Here is a 23,260-nt window from a genome sequence, read left to right on the forward strand (position 1 = left end):
TTATTCATTAATAAAAGAGAAAATCATGAGCGGCAAAGATTGTAATTTTAAATTTGTTGGAGTAAATATTAATAAAGTAGAAAAAATGTTGAAAACTTGTAAAGATAAACCACCAGGTGTGGACAGCCTTGATGGTAAACTTCTTAAATTGGTTGCAGACCTAATTGCCCCTGTTATCTGTCATATTATAAACCAAAGTTTAAGTGAATGTCTATGCCCTCAGGAATGGAAAATTGCTAAAATAATTCCATTGCCTAAAAATGTAAAGGTTACCATTCTCTGGGTCGAGTAGTCGTCCGATAAGTCTATTGCCTGTGTTGAGTAAAATTATGGAGAGTATAGTATGTGAGCAGATTATAGAATATTTTTCTTTGAATGACTTAACAACTGATTGTCAACATGCTTATAGAAAGGGATACTCAACAGCTACTGCTCTAACTCATATGACTGATGACTGGCTGAGAGATATTGAACAAAAGAAATTAGTAGGTGCTATTATGCTTGATTTTACAGCAGCATTTGATATCCTTGATCATAATTTATTATTGAAAAAACTTGAACAAACAGACAACAACTCGTCTTTTTTTTTTTTTTTTTTTTTTTAAAAATGGTAGCTACTCGGAAGTTGGAGCGGTTAGCTGTGGAGTTCCCCAGGGGAGTTGTCTTGGGCCATGGCCATGGTCATGTATAGAGCAATGCAAGAATGGAATGTGTTACCTGAACAAATAACACAGGAAAGCAGTAAAAGGAGATTTAAAAGTTCAGTTAAAACCTATTTATTGTTTAAAGAAGATGAGTAGAAAAAGAAACATTGGTTGAGGTTTAACAAAATATATGTATGTTTGTGAAATTGTGACGTGTCCAGAGAGGATGAAAGCCATGTTATAGTACGATAGTATGTGGATTTTATAATAATAATAAAAAAAAAAGTTGTTCAACCTAAAAGTAAGGAATGTTCGATAACTGCACTGGTGGAGCTATGTGTCTGTCTAGTCTTATGTGTGTGTATTTTGTCAAGAAATTATAGTGTATGTTAAGTTTTCGTTTTAAAACTTTGTTTATGATGTTATGTGTATGTATTATTGCATTGTCACAGTTACAAGTGAGTTGTAAGGACCTCAGGAAGAATAGCACCTGCAATGCAGGAGCTAATGAGGATCCTAAATAAACAAACAAATACTCTGCTTGTGACTGGCTAGTAGTCCTTACCTAGGTACTGTCAGGGGCTGCCCTCATACTCTGCTTGTGACTGGCTAGTAGTCCTTACCTAGGAACCGTCAGGGCTCGCCCTACTCTGCTTGTGACTGGCTAGTAGTCCTTACCTAGGAACCGTCAGGGCTCGCCCTACTCTGCTTGTGACTGGCTAGTAGTCCTTACCTAGGAACCGTCAGGGCTCGCCCTACTCTGCTTGTGACTGGCTAGTAGTCCTTACCTAGGTACTGTCAGGGCACGCCCTCATACTCTGCTTGTGACTGGCTAGTAGTCCTTACCTAGGTACTGTCAGGGCACACTCTCATACTCTGCTTCTGACTGGCTAGTAGTCCTTACCTAGGTACTGTCAGGGCCCGCCCTACTCTGCTTCTGACTGGCTAGTAGTCCTTACCTAGGTACTGTCAGGGCACACTCTCATACTCTGCTTCTGACTGGCTAGTAGTCCTTACCTAGGTACTGTCAGGGCCCACCCTACTCTGCTTCTGACTGGCTAGTAGACCTTACCTAAGTACTGAGCATGTGCGACTCCCAACGAAGATGGAACAGAGGTGAGAGGTCTCACTCTGTAGCTAAAACAGAGAGCTCAACACACAGGGTGAAAAGAGAAGCTGCAGCAATGTGCAGTACAACAAAAATATGGTGTTTATTGAAAATTAACATATTCTGGTATAACCTCTAAATACAATTATGAACCTGAAAATGAGCAGAAGTAAGAAGATACAGGAATACAGTCCGTCCCTCTGCTGCTGAGGTCTGAGAAAGATTGGTCCAAAATACACTAAAAACTTAGCTGTACAATCAAATCCAATGCTCATCTGATTTGCATTAAACAGATATTTTTCTTTAAAAAATTGAACACTTTCTTTGACAAAGTGATTGTCAATTTTGTCATCAACATAAAACTTTATAAAGCACCAACTATATTAAATATATTCCCTTTATAAATGGTATTTACTAGGGCTGCCAAAATGAACGTGTTAATAGAGGCATTCTACATTAAAAACTAGTACTAGCCGCCTGGAAAGTACTGAACATCACAGACCAATGTTTTATAACTATCTTCAGGAGTTACGTATATAAATGCTTCATTTGAAGGCAATCTTTTGATTGTTTAATTTGCATAGTTTAAGAACACGGTTGCATACATGAATCTTGGCAGCTGCAAGAAAGCTACTACATAGACGGAGATGCCTATCAAAGCTGTTTGGTTTGAATGGGTGATCAACAACAACAGAAATGCAGGACACATCCCACTTCCACATGCTGGAGCTTGTACACTGTTTGGGCATGGTTAACACACACACGCACGCAAAAATGTAATGTAGCAGACAGGCAGTGTCAACAAGTTACTGGCCAACTTCTCAAATGCTGACTCTAACAAGACCACATGCAGAAAGACATGCTTTGGTTCAAATAAATGCAAAGCTCTCTACACAAAAGAGGTGGGTGGCAAATATAGGCATATATAAATCAAAAGACAGGATAAAGCAGTATCTTCTCAAATGCAGACCAGCTTATTTAAATAGAGAAATAAAGTGTGTACTGGAGGTTTACTATGGCATGTGACAAAGTATGGCACGACAAATGTGATCTGGTTATTTTTAAGTTGAAATTGTGTTTGCAGAGAAACTGAACATTTGGTCACTGTGTTTTCCTTGAGTAATGAGACCAATGGATTTATTTTTGAAGCTTATAATCGATTCTGTGCAGTTACAATATCATATAGTGTACTCTGTGACTCCTTAGCAGAAGAAAAGTGAATGGTCATAGTTGTATTCAGTTTAGTCTGGATCAACAGAAGTACATTTCCAGGATAGAGCCTAACACCTGGCGCGTACGGCTTTGCCCCTCCGCTTCCGCTCTGTGTTGGCATTTTCAAAATCCCTTCGCTTCGGGAAACAACAACAACCTTCGAGCTAGCGAGCTACACGCTGAAAAAGAAATTGTCAATCGTGCAATATGCAGGCCTGCTTGGTTCTTTCGGGGAGTGACTAGAGATTTACAAAGAATAATTTTACATAATTAACTATCTAACTGGGACGTTGTGTGTGTGTGTGTGTGTGTGTGTGTGTGTGTGTGTGTGTGTGTGTGTGTGTGTGTGTGTGTGTGTGTGTGTGTGTGTGTGTGTACGTAGTAGAATCATACAAAAACCAAGGAGGTCGTCCATACATGCTGTGTGGTGCTCATGTACTTACATATTCCTTGACATTTTTTGTCTTGACAGCTTTGTAAGAGTAGTATGCAGGATACAGAGTCCCAAAAAGCAGCCTGCAGGGAGAGAGAAGACAACATGAAGTGTATAAGTTTGACTACAATCACATGTTAAATAAACCCAACTACCCATTTACTAATATTTCTTGCAAACACAAACACACTTCCGAAGTGTTCTCATTGTAACACTGACATGCCTGCCTAAATGTGGTAGAGTGTTCTCACTTAATGTGTCATTGGTTTCCCAAAGATGATTTGGATATACTAATGCAAACAGCCATACACAGGCCATTTGAATATAGGCCTATATGTGACGGATCTATGGAGGTCTGTTTCTTACTAAAAGGAGAAATTGTGTTTGTGGGTTTTCACACGGTAGGAAATCAAGCAGTGCCAAATCTCCGTACCTAGCGTGCGTACCCCCGTCTCTTTTATATAGACCTTAGTAGTCCCTAATACTGTATCTGAAGTCTATTTCACAAAATTCTGCCTTGGTGCAGAATTACAGCCACTAGAGCCAGTCCCACAATGAGCTTTCCTTAGTTTGTGCCATTTCTGTGTCTGTAGCTATTGAGGAGAGAGGTGGGGGGGGAAAGGTGGAGAGTGGGGGTGTGGCCTTGACCAACTGCCACTTTGCTCGTTTTGAAAGCCATGATGTCTCTCTCTCATGGGTGTGCCAAATTCTCTGAGTGGGCAAAGCAGAGAAAGGGGTGGTAACCTTGCTCCTTATGACCTCATAAGGAGAAGATTCCAGATCGGCCCATCTGAGCTTGCATTTTCTCAAAGGCAGAGCAGGATACCCAGGGCTCGGTTTACACCTATCACCATTTCTAGCCAGTGGGGGACCATAGGCAGGCTGGGGGAACGCATATTAATGTTAAAAAACCTCATAAAGTGAAATTTTCATGCCATGGTAAGGCAAGGCAAGGCAGCTTTATTTGTATAGCACATTTCAGCAACAGGGCAATTCAAAGTGCTTTGCATAAAACATTAAAGAGCAGTTAAAAACAATTGAACAATTTAAAAACATTAATAAACAAATTAAAAACATTACAAGACAAGAATAAAATTGATAGTGCAGTATAAGAATAAAAGTTACAGTGCAGTATAAGAAATTAAAGTTAATAGATTATTTAAAGAAAAGCAACATCAAAAAGATAGGTCTTTAGCTTAGATTTAAAAGAACTGAGAGTTGCAGCGGACCTGCAGTTTTCTGGGAGTTTGTTCCAAATATGTGGAGCATAAAAACTGAACGCTGCTTCCCCCCGTTTAGTTCTGACTCTGGGGACAACAAGTAGACCTGTCCCAGACGACCTGAGAGGTCTGGGTGGGTCATAATGTAGTAGCAGATCAGAAATGTATTTTGGCCCTAAACCGTTTAGTGATTTATAAACCAGTAAAAGTATTTTGAAATCAATTCTTTGAGGCACTGGAAGCCAGTGTAGAGACTTCAGTACTAGAGTGATGTGATCCACTTTCTTGGTTTTAGTGAGGACTCGAGCAGCAGCGTTCTGAATCAGCTGCAGCTGTCTGATTGATTTTTTGGGGAGACCTGTAAAGACACCATTACAGTAGTTAAGTCTACTGAAGATAAAAGCATGGACAAGTTTTTCCAGATCCTGCTGAGACATAAGTCCTTTAACCCTTGATATATTTTTAAGGTGATAATAGGCTGATTTTTTAATTATGTTAATGTGGCTTTTAAAATTCAGGTCTGAGTCCATGACTACACCAAGATTTCTGGCTTTGTCTGTTGTTTTTAACATTGTCGTTTGAAGCTGAGCGCTGACTTTCAATCGTTCCTCTTTTGCTTCAAAAACAACCACCTCCGTTTTTTCTTCATTTAATTTAAGAAAGTTCTGGCACATCCAATCATTAATCTGTGCACATATTTAATTGTTGTATTGGGCTATAGTTCCCTGGTGATAAGGTTATGTAAATTTGGGTGTCATCCGCATAACTATGGTAACTTATTTTGTTGTTTTCCATAATCTGAGCCAGTGGAAGCATGTAGATGTTGAACAGAAGAGGCCCCAGAACTGAGCCTTGGGGAACTCCGCAAGTCATATTTGTATGCTCAGATGTATAATTACCTATAGACACAAAGTAGTCCCTATTCTTTAAATAGGATTCAAACCACTTTAGTACTGAGCCAGAAAAACCAACACAGTTTTCCAATCGGTCAAGCAATATGTCATGGTCTACCGTATCAAATGCAGCACTGAGATCAAGTAATACTAAGACTGAAATTTTGCCACTATCTGTGTTTAAGTGGATGTCATTAAAGACTTTAACAAGAGCCGTCTCAGTGCTGTGGTCGAAAACCTGACTGGAAGGCATCAAAACTGTTGTTTAGCGATAAGAAAAGGTTGAGTTGTTGAAAAACCACATTTTCTATGATTTTACTTAAAAATGGAAGGTTTGTTATTGGCCTATAGTTGCTCATTAGTGTCGTGTCTAGATTGTTCTTTTTTAGGAGTGGCTTGATGACTGCAGTTTTCAGGGCCTGTGGGAAGATACCTGAGAGAAGAGATGTGTTTACAATCTGTAGAAGATCTGAAGCCAAACAATTCAAAACATTTTTGAAAACACCCGTTAGTAGAATATCAAGGCAACAGGAGGTTTTCAGATGTTGTATAATGTCCTCCAGGTTTTTAAGGTTGATCGTATGAAATTGTGTCATGTTGGAATTTGTTTTGCGTGCACACTGTGACAACACATATCCTGTACTTGATATGGAAGCACTGACTGTTTGTCTAATTTTCTGAATTTTGTCTGTGAAGAAGGAGGCAAAGTCATTGCAAGCCTTGGTAGACAACAGTTCAGATGCTACTGGTACTGGAGGGTTAGTTAATCTATTAACAGTAGCAAACAAAGCACGTGAATTATTATTGTTTCTGGCAATAATGTCAGAGAAGAAGGACCGCCTTGCATTTCTTAGTTCCAGATTATAAATGCGAAGTCTCTCTTTATAAGTGTTATAATGGACCTGGAGATTAGATGTTTGATGATTGATTAGGTGTTAAAATAGTGTTAAAATCTCTTCTCGTTCTCATGAGCCCAATATCGTGTATCATCTCATGAGCTGAGGGTCTCGTCACACCCCTACTTATCAATAAATTTGCTCTGTTTACATTAACGTAGTTTAAAGGCTGCAGTTTGTCTCCACCTTTACTGTCCGGTTTTTACACTCCCAACAGTCCCCACGCACTTGTGAAGGGGATTTTACACTCCAAACTAAATGGCAGTACAGCATGATCCAAAGTGTACAAAGGCTTACATACAAAATTGTGGTTTTACAGTTAAAAGCCATCACCCGTTCCTGCATAACAAACTGGGGATTTATTTATAACCTATCATGATCGAGTGTTGGGTTCTGAGCCAGAGTCTGAAAACCACTGGAACACAAGACAATGACTCAATGTTTCCGCTGTAATCTTCTGCAGCGGCAGCGGTTAGGGGTAATGTGGGGTTTGGTTCCATGTCTGGTCCAGTGCAGGTTTCAGCACTACCTCAACGTACTGCACTCTTCTTTTGTTCTTTTGCACTAAGATACACAGTAATTTCTATGTACAAATGTTTATTGTTTGCATGTAAGGGTCTTTAGAATGTGGTGTTTTTGCAATGCACTGCTGAAGAAATTTTAGTTTCTGTAGGTGGTGCCGTTTTGTCTGCCCAGTGCTGCTAACTGCACAGGCACTCTTTTTTGTATGGGAAACATGTAATGCATTACTGTATTTGGGAACAGTAAATTATAATAAGAGCTATGAGACATTGAAAGCTTACAACAATAGGAACATGAGACTCAAACAGCTTATATCAGCATACCTAGAAGATGCAGCAGAGCAGTCGAGTTGCCTCACTGGGTAGGGGTAATGTCATGTTCAAAGCAGTTAAGCTAGCTGGTTAGCAGCACACATAGGTCGAAACGTTTTGCATGTCATTTGGGCAGACAGTACAGTCCTTGTTAAACAACCATGATCACAGGTGCTAAACCTCGGAAGGGCTACTTTAAGATTACGTATGTGTGTCTTGGAGTGACCAATGCATTTACACCTTTTACAACATGTGGCTAAAATGTGTCTTGAACAATCTTGTCTTGTAGTCTGGAGGGCTAATAAATATAATGCAACTATAAATGGTAATGAATTAAATCTCTCTGAAGCTGCATTGACGTCATTTTTTTGGGCCATTGGGGGCAGCAGAACAAAATTGTACGACACTATACAACAGTGACCTTATGAAGTTGTTATGGCAAACGTGTTAGCAACGTGTTTCCTATTTACACATCCAGCAGTTACAGACTACAGAGCAACATTGACAGTTGACATTGACATTAGGAGTTGTGTCTGTGTGCATTTGATGAATATAAGTCCAATATTCTCTCTGGTTTTGGTGTCCACCAACTCCTGAGGGACATAGCTGTCTCTTTAGCTGCTAAATGCTCCACTATGGTCACCAGCTAGTCTTGAGCGGTGTCTGTTTGCTGTTGATACTGAGCGTAGTTGTACAGGGTTTGTTAGAGCTTTTTCACTAAAAACAGCAACCAGCAAATGTTCAGTCTTAGCTGTGAAACGAAACCAAAACAGGGAAGCTGCATGCTTGAAAACAATTCTATAAACTGAACTTATGCTTCTGCGTTAAATCGACGGCGTGGGTACGTAAGTAGGTATGTGAAGATACCTAACCTACGCCACAGACCAACCTGTACCTCTCAAAAAACTCACGTCACTCGGCCGTGGCTTGGTAGCGTTGCATTACCCCCCTTCTTTTGGGAAAGAGACTTCAGATACAGTATTAGGGGACCACTAAGGTCTATATAAAAGAGACTTCAGATACAGTATTAGGGGTCCACTAAGGCCTATATAACAGAGACTTAGATACAGTATTAGGGGACCACTAAGGTCTATATAAAAGAGACTTCAGATACAGTATTAGGGGACCACTAAGGTCTATATAAAAGGGACTTCAGATACAGTATTAGGGGACCACTGAGGCCTATATAAAAGCATCCAAAAAGCAGCATGTCATAGGACCTTTAAGGAAATATTATAGACGTCTGTATGCAGATATATTACAGATATTATTATTGTAGTTTTCACCTCAATGGTGAGATAAACACCATAATTGTTAATATAGGACCAACCACTTACAGCGAGAGTAAAACTATAGGTCTTTGTTGAAATCAACAGAACCCTCTTTCTATCCACACACACACACCTCACTCACAGAGGCACAGAGAAACAAGGGCAGTTTGTCCAACCTCTCTGTTCTAAGCTGCACACCATATATTCTCCCTGACAGAACTGTGTGTGTGTGTGTGTGTGTGTGTGTGTGTGTGTGTGTGTGTGTGTGTGTGTGTGTGTGTGTGTGTGTGTGTGTGTGTGTGTTTTGTTTTGTGTGTGTGTGTGTGAGAGAAAGAAAAACGACTAGATCAATTTATAGCAGGACCCTCCTTCCCTCTCTCTGACATTGTTCTGCTCCTCCTCCCTCCTCCCCCCTCCCACTGAGCTTGCCATGTCTGCAGCACAGTGTGTTCTCTGCAGATCTGCCTAGGATGCATGCTGGATCTGTTCAGCTAGAATCAGCAGTCACTGCTGGTACTAATTTGTACAATCCTGGAGCTTTTCCCAGGTTTCAAGATGAATCAGGAATAAAAAGGTGTTTACAAAACAATCCACACACTTCTTTTTTTTGAGATGGTATTCATTTATAAATATGCTTTGTATTGAAATTCTTTATTGGGAATTATTCCTTGAGATGAACCATCTCATTTTCAAGGGGGACCTCAACAATACATGCACTTTTCTTTTGGGGCAAAGTTGTCATTCACTGCCATTAACCAATCATACTTGGGACTGGACATGTTGTAGATATATGAATGGGCCAATATTGGCTGGATTACAAAGTGGAGCAAATAACTGTAGTCACACTACACAAAGTTGTAGATTGTAGTTCAGCATACTTTCACTCTTGCATAACAGAAGTTGTGATTTCCTGCCAGATCAAAATGCATTTCTCACTACATTTCTCATACTGAAAAACAAGGATACAAATCTCATAGTTCAGTGGTTTAAAGATGTACAGCAGCAGCACTCCAGCTCTCCTATCATATTTAAACGGTTGCAAGAGAATCATTTAAAAAACAATGGTCAGAATCAATGCAGCAGAGGCTAGAGGGGGCCGATATGCATTAGTCTACTTTAGACTATTTTACAATCAAAGAGCAGGACTGCTTTGTTGTCATATTAGGCATTTTTGCAACTTGACATGTCATGTATTTACTTAATCAAAACTGGCATTTCTTCTATTTATTCCATTAACAATTTCTCAATTGGTTTTCCACGTTGGGGTAGTTACTCAAAATAAGGTAACAGATTACACATTACTAGTTACTTGACAAAAAAGTAATGCCTTACTTTACTACATTACTCACTGCTGAAAGTAACTAGTTACATTACTTTTGGATTACTCTGTAACATCACCTGAGATTACCTTAATTAACTTACTTGCCAAATAACAATATCAAGTTAAACCTCATGTATGCCCAGATCAACACAAACCCGTATTATAATGAGGACACAAGATCTCTCTTTTAGGCTCTTTAATACCACAGAGCACATCAGCAAAACATTTGTCAAGAAGTACTGGCGGCGATCCGCTCTTCAATATCTGTATTTTGCCCAGTTCAAGATTTCTGTCCTTTCGCACAACTAATTTGAAGTAATGGGCATAGATAGATACTGTAAATACTTTATTCATCCCAAGGGAAATTTTAGATACCTCCACCCCTTAAAAGACGTCTTAAGCGGTAGCTCTGACGTTTGTGTTTCGTGTACTTGGACGAGCGTTATGGTGTTACGCAAACACGCACAAAAACGGACTTTCGATTTGTTTTTCTCTCCTCCCGTTATGCAGATAGTTCAAGAACCAGTAACGCAAGTAACGCGGTAATTATTTGATAAGTAACTGTAATGTGATGACTGAGTTATCAACAGAAATGTGTTACAGACTAATGTAATCTGATTACAGTAACCCCCAACACTGGTGATGATACAGTATATATTGGTATTAGAGCCCAGCCAAAACTTTGGCCTATGAATTGCCTGAGCCGAAATCTGTGTAAATATCAATAACTCTTGGTGTTTGTAAATAAGTCATTAGGGTCCATTTTAGTCGTATTATTGATTATACTGAATAGGAAAACTGGCACTTTAATTATGAAATGCAGAACTCTAAATATTTTAAATTATGATAATTTATGGTTGTATTCCATGTGATTATTATTCAGTACCCCAGTGTGCTGTGTGTCCAATTGTCTTGCATGTATGCCTTGCTACAAATTGACCCTCGAGGACAGTATCAATGAATGTGAAGTTTAATTTGAAATGTCGGCCAATAAGTAACAAATTGTTTAAATTGTTTTTTGTATCAGCCTCAAAATTCCATTGGTCAGGCTATAATATAGCCTGGGAAAACCCTGACGAGCTTCCAGCAAATTTGAGATTTGCTCTGTAAGTCAGTCTGGCGAAGAGCCCATTCAAACCCATTTCCAATGTCCCCAAAATCGAGGCACCAATCACAACCGCTGAGGTGGGCTTTACACCAATCACAACCGTTGAGGCGGGCTTTACACCAATAACAACCATTGAGGCGGGCTTTACACCAATAACAACCGTTAAGGCGGGCTTTACACAATGACGATAGTGCAGCGGCGGCGAGCAGCTTTTTGTTTACATTTAACATCACGGCCAACGAACCGAAGCGCAGCAACCCGTTGATGCCGCTGTTGCTGCTACGTCACCCGGATCGTTGGTCTGATTGGTTGAAGGACTATCCAATTGCGCCCAGAAGCATTTGAGCGGCGTCCGTTGGTGACACCCCTTTGGAAATGGGCTGTGAATGAAACTTGCCCAGACCCACTCTCAGTTACAACTGAGAAGGGTCTGGTGTCAACCAGGCTAGCTATAATTAATACTTTGATATAAAATTGCGTACCAAAACCATAAAGGATTTTTTTCCACATTGCCCACCCTCAGCAGAGGCAATGATACCCTGATTTTTCAGATTATGGGTTAAGCCCCAAAAACACTAGTCCCTACACTTCCCATAATGATTCTCGACAGTGACTGCTCACGCCTTTTAAACTCCAAACCACTGAGTTGTAAGGATTCCTGTATTTGTAGTCTCCCAGCCCAAACTGAGTTAATCCTGGGGTATGTTTTTTTCTTTCAGACTTGACAAAGCTCCTCTACAGCCACAGAAGATATTATACAACTGTTCTCACAGAATGAGTAGTACTGACCACGAGGAAGGCAAACTTGATGTGAAAAATCGTCCGAGTGCCCCTTAAAAGCCAGTGATATCAATTTGTTTTTGATTAATTCTGAACAACTTTAATACCTGAAAAATTGATGTTCCTCATCATGCTGATCCTGTAAAATCCAACATTGCCGAGCAGTCCTGCTCATTGATTTACAACACTGCCTGCAGGGTGTAATACAACCAGAGACATAAAGGGAAAGATACCGCATATAAATAGTACGGCAACATCTCTGACAGCATACAGCTGAAAGCTGTAGTGAAGAGATACACTGTCAAAGTGTACTGCACTTGGGTACAGTGATGATATAGATAAGTAAGTGTCCCTTGATTACCTCAGTCTCCCTGTAACTGTAACTGTTCTCAAGACTGACAGAAAAACTAATGCACAGGCATAAAATCTAAAATTGCAACTCCCAACTGGTAATACTAATGTCATTCTGAACTGGATCAAGAAGGGGAAAAAGAGACGCTGAGGGAAATAAATAAAGAGAGAAATTAAAAGGAGGCATGATCTTACTTAGGGCAGTCACGCTGGCAACCTGAACTAGCAGACTTGAGCTGCTGAATTTAAACTGACCCAGTATTTAAACTGGCATCGGGAGGAGAGAGGTGGGAGGAACCCTGGTTGCTATTGCCAAGGCCCCCTGACACACCAAGCAGACGTCTGTGCCTGCGTGCAAAAAGTTGCAACTGGCACAGTAAACTTCTGTGTAGCTTTGCTGACAGACGAGCAAGTAGGGATAAACACCCGTCAAGCCAAATGCAGACTTGGTACCAAGAATGTTGGACTTGAGTTAGCCTCACTTTGCCAGACCATCCACACGCTGCGGAGAGGAGGAGGGTCTGGCTAGTCCACACAGCATTTCTGGAGGGGAGAAAAACGTGCTCTGGTTTATTGGCATTTCTTCAAACAATCGTCTTGGGTGGTGCTAAGCTCCGCTCGGAGCCACTGCAAAATAGCCTCGGGAAGGAACTTGTTTTGGTGTACGTTGTGTACATGTGTACGTTCAAAAGTAGTTTTAGTGGTGCAACAGAAAACTCAGATTGGACAGATAGTCTAGCTAGCTGTCTGGATTTACCCTGCAGAGATCTGAGGAGCAGTTAACCATAGTCCTCACAAATCCACCGGAGGTTAGAACGCCAACACATAGTTTAATTTAATTAGTTTATTTGTCAGGGACAATGTACAAAATACATTAATCTTACGAAAAGATGTTTTGTACCAGAGTTAGCTAATGCTAGTTTCCATCTGCAGGTGCACACAATATTAAAACATTACATTATAAATAACTGTCAGTAGTATTAACAAATACATGCAAGATTAGTTAAACACTAATCAGATATTTAAATGAAAAACTAATCAAAAAACCATCACAGCCTAAAATATTTACAACATAGTCAAAAACATTTACTTTACTTTTATTAAATTTGTAAACTTTTAAGTGTGCTGATGCTCACATAGCTGGTTATCGAGGATGTATTTCTTTAAGTTTCGAGAGAAATTATTCAAATCTACAGACAACTTTAGACTGCCTGGGAGTTGATTCCATTGTTTAATGGTTTTAAATGAGAAGGCTGTCTGTGCAAAGGCAGAGGATCTTTTCAGGATAGCACAATTCTTGTGAGCAGTGGAGCGCAATGTTGTGTTCGTATGTTCAGAATAAATTTCTATGAATTTTTTCATTGAGGGTGGAGCAATATTATTAACAATTTTGAAAACGGTTCTTAAGTTTGTATATCTAATTAGGGAATCAAAACTTAATATTTTATATTTACTGAGAATATCAAGCACTTTTAACGCTTTATTATAGACCGATCTGAGGAATTTGAGTGTAGTCTCGTTGACCTGAGACCAACTGGACAAACAGTAGGTGATGTGTGGTGAGATCATGGCATTAAAATACATAAAAGATTCTTCAATTGTCAAACTATTCCTAATGTGTCTAAAGATAGAGATATTATATTTAATGGAGTTGCACATTCTTTTAATATGTTTTTTAAAACTTAGAGTTTGGTCCAAATGGAAAACTATACAAAACAAAATATTTTATCTCTGTCACAATGTTAATTTTTTGTCCATTAAAATAGATGTTAGGCATATCTTTAACTTTGTTGGACTTAGCGAAATACATTCCAACAGTTTTTTCAATATTTAGTGTTAAGCAAGAAGATTTAAGCCAATTACTTATTTTGTCCATGGCTGAGGACAATTTAGTGGCTACTTGCTCCATATCCCTCCCATGTACGTAGATGACGGCATCATCCACGTACATGATGATCTCTACGCCCTTGCACACAGCCGGAAGATCATTGATGTTAATACTGAACAAAAAGGGTCCCAGAATGGATCCTTGCGGGACCCCAGTTGTGCAGGGCTTCAGAGAGGACAATGTATTTTTTACCCTCACACATTGCATCCGATTTGAAAGATATGATTGTATCCAATGCAATGTCTCCATGGACAGATTATACTTACAGAGCTTAGACAGGAGGACACCATGGTTTACCGTGTCGAAGGCTTTTTGCAAGTCCAGAAACACGGCACCCACCGTGCCCCCTCTGTCCAAGATACTTTCTATCAGATAGCAGCAGGCTGCGTCGGTGGAATGGTTGCGTCTAAAACCGAACTGCATGGAGTGCAACAAATTATTACAATCTAAATGATCGGTTAGCTGCTCTATCATGGCTTTCTCAAGAATTTTAGATACTACAGGCAATATACTAATAGGCCTTTAGTTGCTTATTTCATTTTTGCTTCCCGATTTATAAATTGGGGTTATAACTGCTGTTTTAAAAACACTGGGGAAGATACTCTCATCAATAGAATTATTCACAATATATGTAATAGCTGGTGTTAAAATCTCCCTATGTTTTTTAATGAGAGAGCTATCAAGTCCCCAGAAATCTTTAGCTTTTGAGTTCGATAAGGATTGTATTATTTTATCTGTTTTAGAATAATCAATGTGTTTAAAACACAGAGCCTCATGATCATAAGTGGAGGGCTGAGGTGATGAACAAGGATGAGGCAATCCAGAGGCATGTTGGATAATTTCATTCACTGAATCAATAAAATAATTACTAAAATAGTTTGAAACTGTTAGACAATCCTTGTGATTTTCATCATCTATTTTCAGCTCTATTATTCCACTCTTAATTTGCATCTTTCCAGTTAGTTTGTCTATAGTTTGCCAAAGTTGTTTAGATTTTCCCTTTGCTTGTTTAATTATTTTCAGATAAAATGTTGCTTTTGCTTGACTTAGCTGTTGAGTGACTTTGTTTCGAAGTCCATTATAGATCAAACGATCAGTAGCGAGTCCCGTTTTATGAGACTTTTTTTAATGCAGAACCTCGAGTTCTCATCAATTTCCATAGAAATAATTTTTATAAAATTATTTTATTTTTTTTTTTTTTTTTAAAAATTTTTTTTTTTTACCTTTTTTTATTAAAAATTTTTCTTTTTTTTTTTTTTTTTATAAAAAAATTAAAAAACCGATACGGTCAGCTTTGTTAGTAAAAACTAGATCAATAAGTGTTTGAGATGTCTTAGTAATCCGAGTTGCTTTTTCAATCATTTGTGTAAAATAAAATTTTTGAGTAATCTCCTTTAGTTTTTTTCTACCATTTTTATCAATACAATTTATATTAAAATCCCCCATGAAAAGTATTTCTTTCACATCACATTTTTTAAGAATGTCAGTTAGGTGATCAAAAAATATATTATTTGCTGTCGGAGGCCTATACAAAACAAGAACAGCGAATGACATTTCCGGAGACAGCCTAATTTTTATCCTCACACATTCCAAAACCTCTCCTACAGATTCCATGTGTACACATTGAAAAGTGTCCTTGACATAAATCATTACTCTGCCCCCTTTGCCATGACCACAGTCACGCCTGTAGATGTTGTAGCCTGGAATATAAACCGCACTATTTGAAGTGGTGGGTTTTAGCCAAGTCTCAGAAAGACACAAAAAGTCAAGGTTGGAATGTGTTAGCAACTGTTCAAGTTGTTCAGATTTCGATACAGCGCTTCTTATATTTAGGTGTCCCCCAAATACACCTTTAGGTTTAACCTCTGGGTCCCAGAGTACTTTAGCATGGTTAACAGTCTGAAATAGTCTGTATCTCTGTTGTTTGGTGAGAGCGTTTGAGAGACACGGCATGAGTAGATGAGACGAGTGCACCGAATCACATGCCACTCCAACTTCCTCCACAGCACCTTTTCGTTTATTTACCCCAGTATCCGGACAAAATTTATCTGTGCGTAGTGTCTGTGCCAAAGCACCCGACAAGTTCTTTTTACGCAATGTCTCGGTACCGTCTGGGGAAGGCGCATCTAACTTTATCGTAGGAGAAACCTTCGAAGTTCCAGATCTTTCCTCCTCCGTGCACAATGTTGGTGGCAAGCAATTTTGTCCGTTTGTTTGTGTGTGCTGCGATCGTGACTGCAGATACACACATAGGTGAAACGCCATTTGCTCTCATTAGTTCTTCCCCACCACCAAGTCTGGGGTTTAGATGTATATCCCCGCTCACTGCGAACGTGACTGCAGATCCACACATGGGTAAAACTCCATTTGCTCTCGTTTGTTCTTCCCCGCCGCCAGGTCCGGGGTTTAGATGTATATCCCCGCATAGTAAGAGTAAAGTGCACAGCAAGGTTGAAACAGCTGATCCTCTGCGGCACTTATTAAGATGGGAGCTGATCGATAAAGGTACAACTACGCGTCCGTGTTTTAAAACAGACGCGTAAATGGCGTGTTTGCTCCATGTATTGAAAGGTGGTAGTACATGGCATGTCGCGTTGTAATCCGACCGGCAGCAAAGAGCTTGCCAGTCACTCCACGTTGACAGTAACACCGCGGCAAGCACAAACAAGGCGATAACCACATACTGATTTGTATGTAGTCGCCCACTTTTTCTCAGATAAGGCAACTGTAATTCAGCATCAGGTCCATTGTTGTTAAATGGCGACTCCTCAGAACGTATTAAGGAAGGTGAGCTCGCAGGACCTGCCAACCTACAGCCTCCACCTGACGCCATTTTGAAAGCGGAAGGTGACGGACATCCGGCCGAAAATTAGGGACATCCGGCGGAATTTCCGGAGCAATCCTGCATGAGTGAAAGGAAGAAGTGTCTAAAGTTATCAGTTACTGTAGCGGTCCTGTTGTCCCACATTGTTCCATCCTATTGCCGGAATTTTAATTTTAACTCCACACCCCCAGATTCTTCAGATTCGTAGTCTGCAGCCCCAACCGACGCTGACTCATGTGACATCACTTGGACCTAACAGAGTTCCCTCTGGAGCCACAAAAGGATTTCATCCTACTTTTTTTCATATATGCAATAGTACTCCCCGACACCTAAATACCACACAAAATCGCTGGAGTTCCCCTAAATGATCGAAGAAATCACAGCAATGAAATGTCACCATCAACTCTTATTGAAAATGAATGACTGCTGGCCACTTTTGCTGCTCATAAATCTTTTGCTGTGATTGCACAGTTGATGTAACTGTGCTGACAAATCGCCATCTGCTCTTTTTCAGACAATTTCTTCGATCTACTTCCTCAATCTCTGGCTCCCATTATCTCAAACGCTGTAGTCATCGCTCTACCATTCTTCTTTATTTGTCTCTCCCACATTCATACCCATCTATGCTGTCAGTAAATCCTGCTACTGTGACTCCAAACTGTCACCTTTACAGGGACTAATGCCATGATCAGACTACACAATATCATCCCAATAATGGCCCGACCCGACAGACATAAGGCATGTAGTGTGTCAAAGGTGGGTCAATGGACTTCTTGAGTAAAAAAAATAAATAATCTGTACTACTGCGGCTGTCTGCCTCACATTCTCGTATGGGCTTGGGCTGATTCTCCTAAACGTTCAGTTCCGCTGGTGATGTCCGACTGAGCCGGTTTTATTACACTTAGACACAGCCGGTCGTCCATAAAGTTAGTGGGCGTGTTGATGAAGTTTCTATCATGCGGCTGGCGCTACCGGAAGTAAACAAAACAAAGAGGGTGAAGAAGAAGATGCCACAAATAACACCGAAAATGTCTAACTGGCGAGAAGAGGAGATTCGGGAACTGAAATCGTTGGACAAATTCAAGGAACGGCAAGAGACTCGGTTGTTTACGACCAAATTACGAACCGGATACGTGAAATTTGATTTTTGTGCAATTTTGACAGTAATACTGTCCTTGGCACCTTACCAATCCCCTTTGTACAACACCATACAAGTCATGAAAGGCAGCAGCGTATTTATAGAGGTTTACTCCTTGACGCAGCAGCTGCGGGTTTGACTCTGCCCTGCGGCCCTTTACTGCATGTCATTCCCCCCCCCTCTCTCTCTCTCTCTCTCTCCTTTCATGTCTTCAGCTGTCCTATAAAAAATTAAGGCCTAAATATTTTTTATTTTAAATAAAAAATAAAAAAAATAATACATTATACATAGAAATGTATACATAGAAATAAAATGTATTCAAATGTAATCCATTAAAGTTTAATATTTTATATTTACAAATCTACAGTATATTTATATGTTTTGGTGTTACATTAGGAATTGCTGCTCATTTACTTTTTGTATTCATTTTATATGGAAAACTACATGACATCTCACCAATCAATCTCATTAAATGCTAACTCCTGATTTTATATTGTTCTTGTTATAATTTCAAAATGTAATTAAAGCTGCGAGCAGCGATGGACGGGCCCTCGCGCCTCTGCGCGCGTCGGGGTTACCGGTGGACGCCGCTCCTTGCGACCGTGCATTTGCGCGGCACTCAGACGCCGCAAACCGTCACCACTGAAAAGGGAACTCCCCGCCAAGTTCAAAGATAGCTCACACAAGACTCTACGTCATACGGTTCATTAGCTGTGAAAGGGGGCGTGGCTAAAGCATAGGGGGCGGGTCCAACCATCAAAATATAACCATAAAAATTAAGCCTCTGCTGAGAAGAATGATACCTCACACAAGACTCTACCTTAAATGGGTCAGCATGTATGAAAGGGGGCGTGGCTTAAACATAGGGGACGGGCCAAACCATCACCGATGAAGAAGGAAGTCTCTGCTGAGTTCAATGATACCTCACACAAGGGTATATCTTAAACGGTTCAAATTTTATGAAAGGGGGCGGGGCTTAAGCATAGGGGGCGGGTCAAACCATCACCAATAAAAAAGGAACTCTCTGCTGAGTTCAATGACACCTCACACAAGACTCTACCTTAAACGGTTCAAATGTTATGAAAGGGGCGTGGCCTGAGTAAGTGGGCGTGGCCATATTATAGGGGGGCGGCTCAGTATCACGCCACGCCCACACCGTCTGACGAAAAGTTTTTCTTTTAATAACTTTTCATCGTTAAGGTGTTGGGATGGTACAGACCAAGTTTGAAGTCCATCGGATGAAATCTGTAGGAGGAGTTCGTTAAAGTATAGCACCTTGACTTTTAGGCCTACTTCCTGTTGCCACTAGGGGGCGCTATGACTCTTATGAATCCTGAAAAGTTTCGAGGTAATCGGACAACGTACACTCGAGTTACACCCACTTCCTGTTTCGGCGGCGAAACGCACAAAATGGCCGCCCCGCCACGGCCACGCCCTATGACGAAAAGTTTTTCTTTTAACAACTTTTCATCTTTAACATCTTAAGATGGTACAGACCGAGTTTGAAGTTGATCGGATGAAATCTCTAGGAGGAGTTCGTTAAAGTACGACGTGGAAATGGCCAAAATCGCACTAATTTCGAACTTTGAGATCAAAATGGCGGACTTCCTGTTGGGTTTAGGGTATGGCTGTAATGACGTTTTTTGTACATCTTGACATGTTACATATGTGTACCAAGTTTTCGTGAGTCTACGTTAAACGCACTGCAGGGGCTCAATTTTCTTAACTTTCTAGGGGGCGCTAGCGAGCCATTTTTGTGCACCTATTCCCGGAACCCTTAAAATACGTAAATTTTCACCAGACTTGATGCGACCGCCAAATTTGGTGAGTTTTTGAATATATTAAGCCCCTCAAAAAGCCAATTCATTTGACGGGAAAATAATAATAGAAGAAAGAATAATAATTCCTTCAGTTTCAATAGGGCCTTCGCCGCTGTCGGCGCTCAGGCCCTAATTAAAGCTGCGAGCAGCGATGGACGGGCCCTCGCGCCTCTGCGCCCGTCGGGGTTACCGGCGGACGCCGCTCCTTGCGACCGCTCCTTGCGACCGCGCATTTGCGCGGCACTCAGACGCCGCAAACCGTCACCAATGAAAAGGGAACTCCCCGCCGAGTTCAACGATAGCTCACACAAGACTCTACGTCATACGGTTCATTAGCTGTGAAAGGGGGCGTGGCTAAAGCATAGGGGGCGGGTCCAACCATCACCAATTAAAAATGAAGCCTCTGCTGAGATGAATGATACCTCACACAAGTGTTTACATCAATCGGGCCATTAGTAATAAAAGGGGGCGTGGCTTGCACATAGGGGGCGGGCCAAACCATCACCAATAAAGAAGCAACTCTCTGCTGAGTTCAATGACACCTCAGACAATACTCTACCTTAAACAGTTCAAATGTTATAAAAGGGGGCGTGGCCTGAGTAAGTGGGCGTGGTCATATTATAGGGGCCGGCTCAGTATCACACGTAGACCACACATTCTGAGTTTCATGCAAATCGGATGATGTTTGTCATATAAGGCACATTTCATGTTGCCAGCGGGGGGCGCTGTGACCAAAAGTCAATTTTGGCCTGTAGGTGTCCTCAGGAATGGACCCTTGTTAATCGTGAGAAATTTTGGGCAGATACGACAACGTACACTCAAGTTACAACAACTTCTTTGTTCATCGCTAAACACTCAAAATGGCCGCCACGCCACGCCCACACCGTCTGACGAAAAGTTTTTCTTTTAATAACTTTTCATCGTTAAGGTGTTGGGATGGTCCAGACCAAGTTTGAAGTCCATCGGATGAAATCTCCAGGAGGAGTTCGTTAAAGTTTAGCACCTTGACTTTTAGGCCTACTTCCTGTCGCCACTAGGGGGCGCTATGACTTTAAGTAAATATTGGCCTTTATTTGTCCTCAGGGTTGGACTCTTATGCATCCTGAAAAGTTTCGAGGTAATCGGACAACGTACACTCGAGTTACACCCACTTCCTGTTTCGCTTGAACGCGCAAAATGGCCCGCCTGCGAGCGGCCACGCCCTATGACGAAAAGTTTTTCTTTTAACAACTTTTCATCTTTAACATCTTAAGATGGAAAAGACCGAGTTTGAAGTTGATCGGATGAAATCTCTAGGAGGAGTTTGTTAAAGTACGACATGTGGAAATGGCCAAAATCGCACTAATTTCGAACTTTGAAATAGAAATGCTGGACTTCCTGTTGGGTTTAGGGTATGGCTGTAATGACGTTTTTTGTACATCTTGACATGTTACATATGTGTACCAAGTTTCGTGAGTCTACGTTAAACGCTGCAGGGGCTCAATTTTCTTAACTTTCTAGGGCGCTAGCGAGCCATTTTGTTCGCCCTATTCCGAAACCCTTAAAATAGGTAAATTTTCACCAGACTTGATGCGACCCGCCAATTTGGTGAGTTTTTCAATATATTAAGCCCCTCAAAAAGCCAATTCATTTGACGGGAAAATAATAAAAAGAAGAAAGAAAGAAAGAAAGAAAGAAAGAAAGAAAGAAAGAAAGAAAGAAAGAAAGAAAGAAAGAAAGAATAATAATAATTCCTTCAGTTTCAATAGGGCCTTCGCCGCTGTCGGCGCTTGGGCCCTAATAATAATTCCTTCAGTTTCAATAGGGCCTTCGCCGCTGTCGGCGCTCGGGCCCTAACTAGAACTGCAAGCAGTTATGACGGGGCCCAAGCCTCCGATGCCATTCACCTCCGATGCCAGTCGTCCCCGACGCCCCGGGTAGCCGCGCCAATCGCCTCCGATGACCCGCTAAGCTGCGCCAATGTGGGACCTGAAGCATTACGTGGACGTTGGTGAATATCGAGAGGTTTGATGCACAAGGTCTGCTGTACTCGGTCATGGCAAATGTAGTGGTTAACAGTTCATCTCCATGCATATACAGACTACCTTTAACAATTCTCTACTATAAACAAACTTCTTAACCCCCCTGTCCACAGGGGACAGCAGAGAGAAATGAGAGAGTGACTGAGAGGGTGGAGGTACCGGCAGGTGTGGTGGTTGAAAGAGCAGGGGAGGTGGTCAGGTTGTTGTAAATGGTGTCATAGGCGCCGGCTGATGTTTTCCTCCGTGGGTGCTCACAGGCGCACGTCGTTTAAAAAAAAAAAAAAAAGTAGTCAAAAGTTGTTTGCATTTCAAAACCTTAGGAAATGGACAGCGGCCGCCACAAACACACGCGCCTATTAACTCGATAATAAAGCCGTAAAGTAGGCTTTCAACTCAGGACAGCGCCACTTCTCACAAATACAGATAGGATTGGAGATGAGAAGTTTAACTGACACGTAGGCGCGATCAGCTTCGTGGGAAATTAAGAATCAATGCCACAGACATAACCAATCACACTATGATGGACTCTCCACTTAGCACCAACTGCAATGTTTATTTGCACAGTATCAGCGCATATGAATGGTGTTGATTTTGGATTCAAAAAGTGGGTGAAAAGAGTTACATTTGTCCACTGTGAAGGTTGTAGAGGCTGGATGCAAAACCTTCTGTAAGGGGTAGGAAGACGAAGAAAACACCAGCAGAAAGGGGCAACTGTTAGCTTTTAGCTCCAAAAGACCCTACGCTTTGACTATTTATAATTATGAAGTTATAAAGTTATGAATCAGAAGTGCCGTTTGGGGTTGTATACAACATGCTTGACCTCAGACGGGGTTAAAAGGCCCAAATTGATATATGTTTACTATAGCGCCCCCTAATGGACGATCTTCACCAAATTTGGTACAGAGCCTCAGAACGGCCGAACAAGAATAACAAGTTTCGTGTTGATTGCTTTTACTGTGGCAGAGATATTACAATTGCAAATTTCCCATTTAAATGCATTGAGTTCTTGGCCAAAATAAATAAACGTTGCTTATAGCGCCACCTAAAGGCCGATCTTAGCCATAATTGGTACAGAGCATCATAGTGGGATGTTGAATAATGATATTAAGTTATTTGCTGATAACATTTAATTTGGCCGAGATATGATATGTGTGTGGTAGCTAGCTAGGAAAATTTGTTTGGTCGTCAAATTGGCATACTTGAACGTAGCAAAATTCCTTCAATAACTTTTGGTCAGGTCCATCTGGAGATGCTAACTACCAGGTTTCGTGCAGATCGGTCGCACGGCCTAGGACGAGTTCGAAAAAGTTGGTTTAGCACATTGCGCGATTTGGCGAAAAAACGTTTGCGCAGAAATGGGCGTGGCCTATATCAGGTAATTCATCTTGATTCAAAGAAGACGTGGATGTAAGAATTTCTAATGTGCGATGTGTATTGTGGGAGTTAATGACAAAAATCCATTATAGCGCCACCTAGTGGTCCACATGTGTAATATTTGG

The 23,260-nt window shown here is 40.9% G+C and overlaps 1 protein-coding gene across 1 annotated transcript in view; it reads right to left on the bottom strand.

The window, feature by feature from the left end:
• reep3b (receptor accessory protein 3b) overlaps positions 1 to 23,260 on the bottom strand; it is a 67,028-nt gene that overhangs the window by 32,343 nt on the left and 11,425 nt on the right. Inside the window, exon 2 of the mRNA XM_039787518.1 lies at positions 3,408 to 3,480. Coding sequence (XP_039643452.1) covers positions 3,408 to 3,480 — 73 coding nt within the window. The remainder of the gene's footprint in view (positions 1 to 3,407; positions 3,481 to 23,260) is intronic.

The sequence above is a fragment of the Perca fluviatilis genome, chromosome 21 (genome assembly GCF_010015445.1).
Source record: "Perca fluviatilis chromosome 21, GENO_Pfluv_1.0, whole genome shotgun sequence".
NCBI classification, from domain to species: Eukaryota; Metazoa; Chordata; class Actinopteri; order Perciformes; family Percidae; genus Perca; species Perca fluviatilis.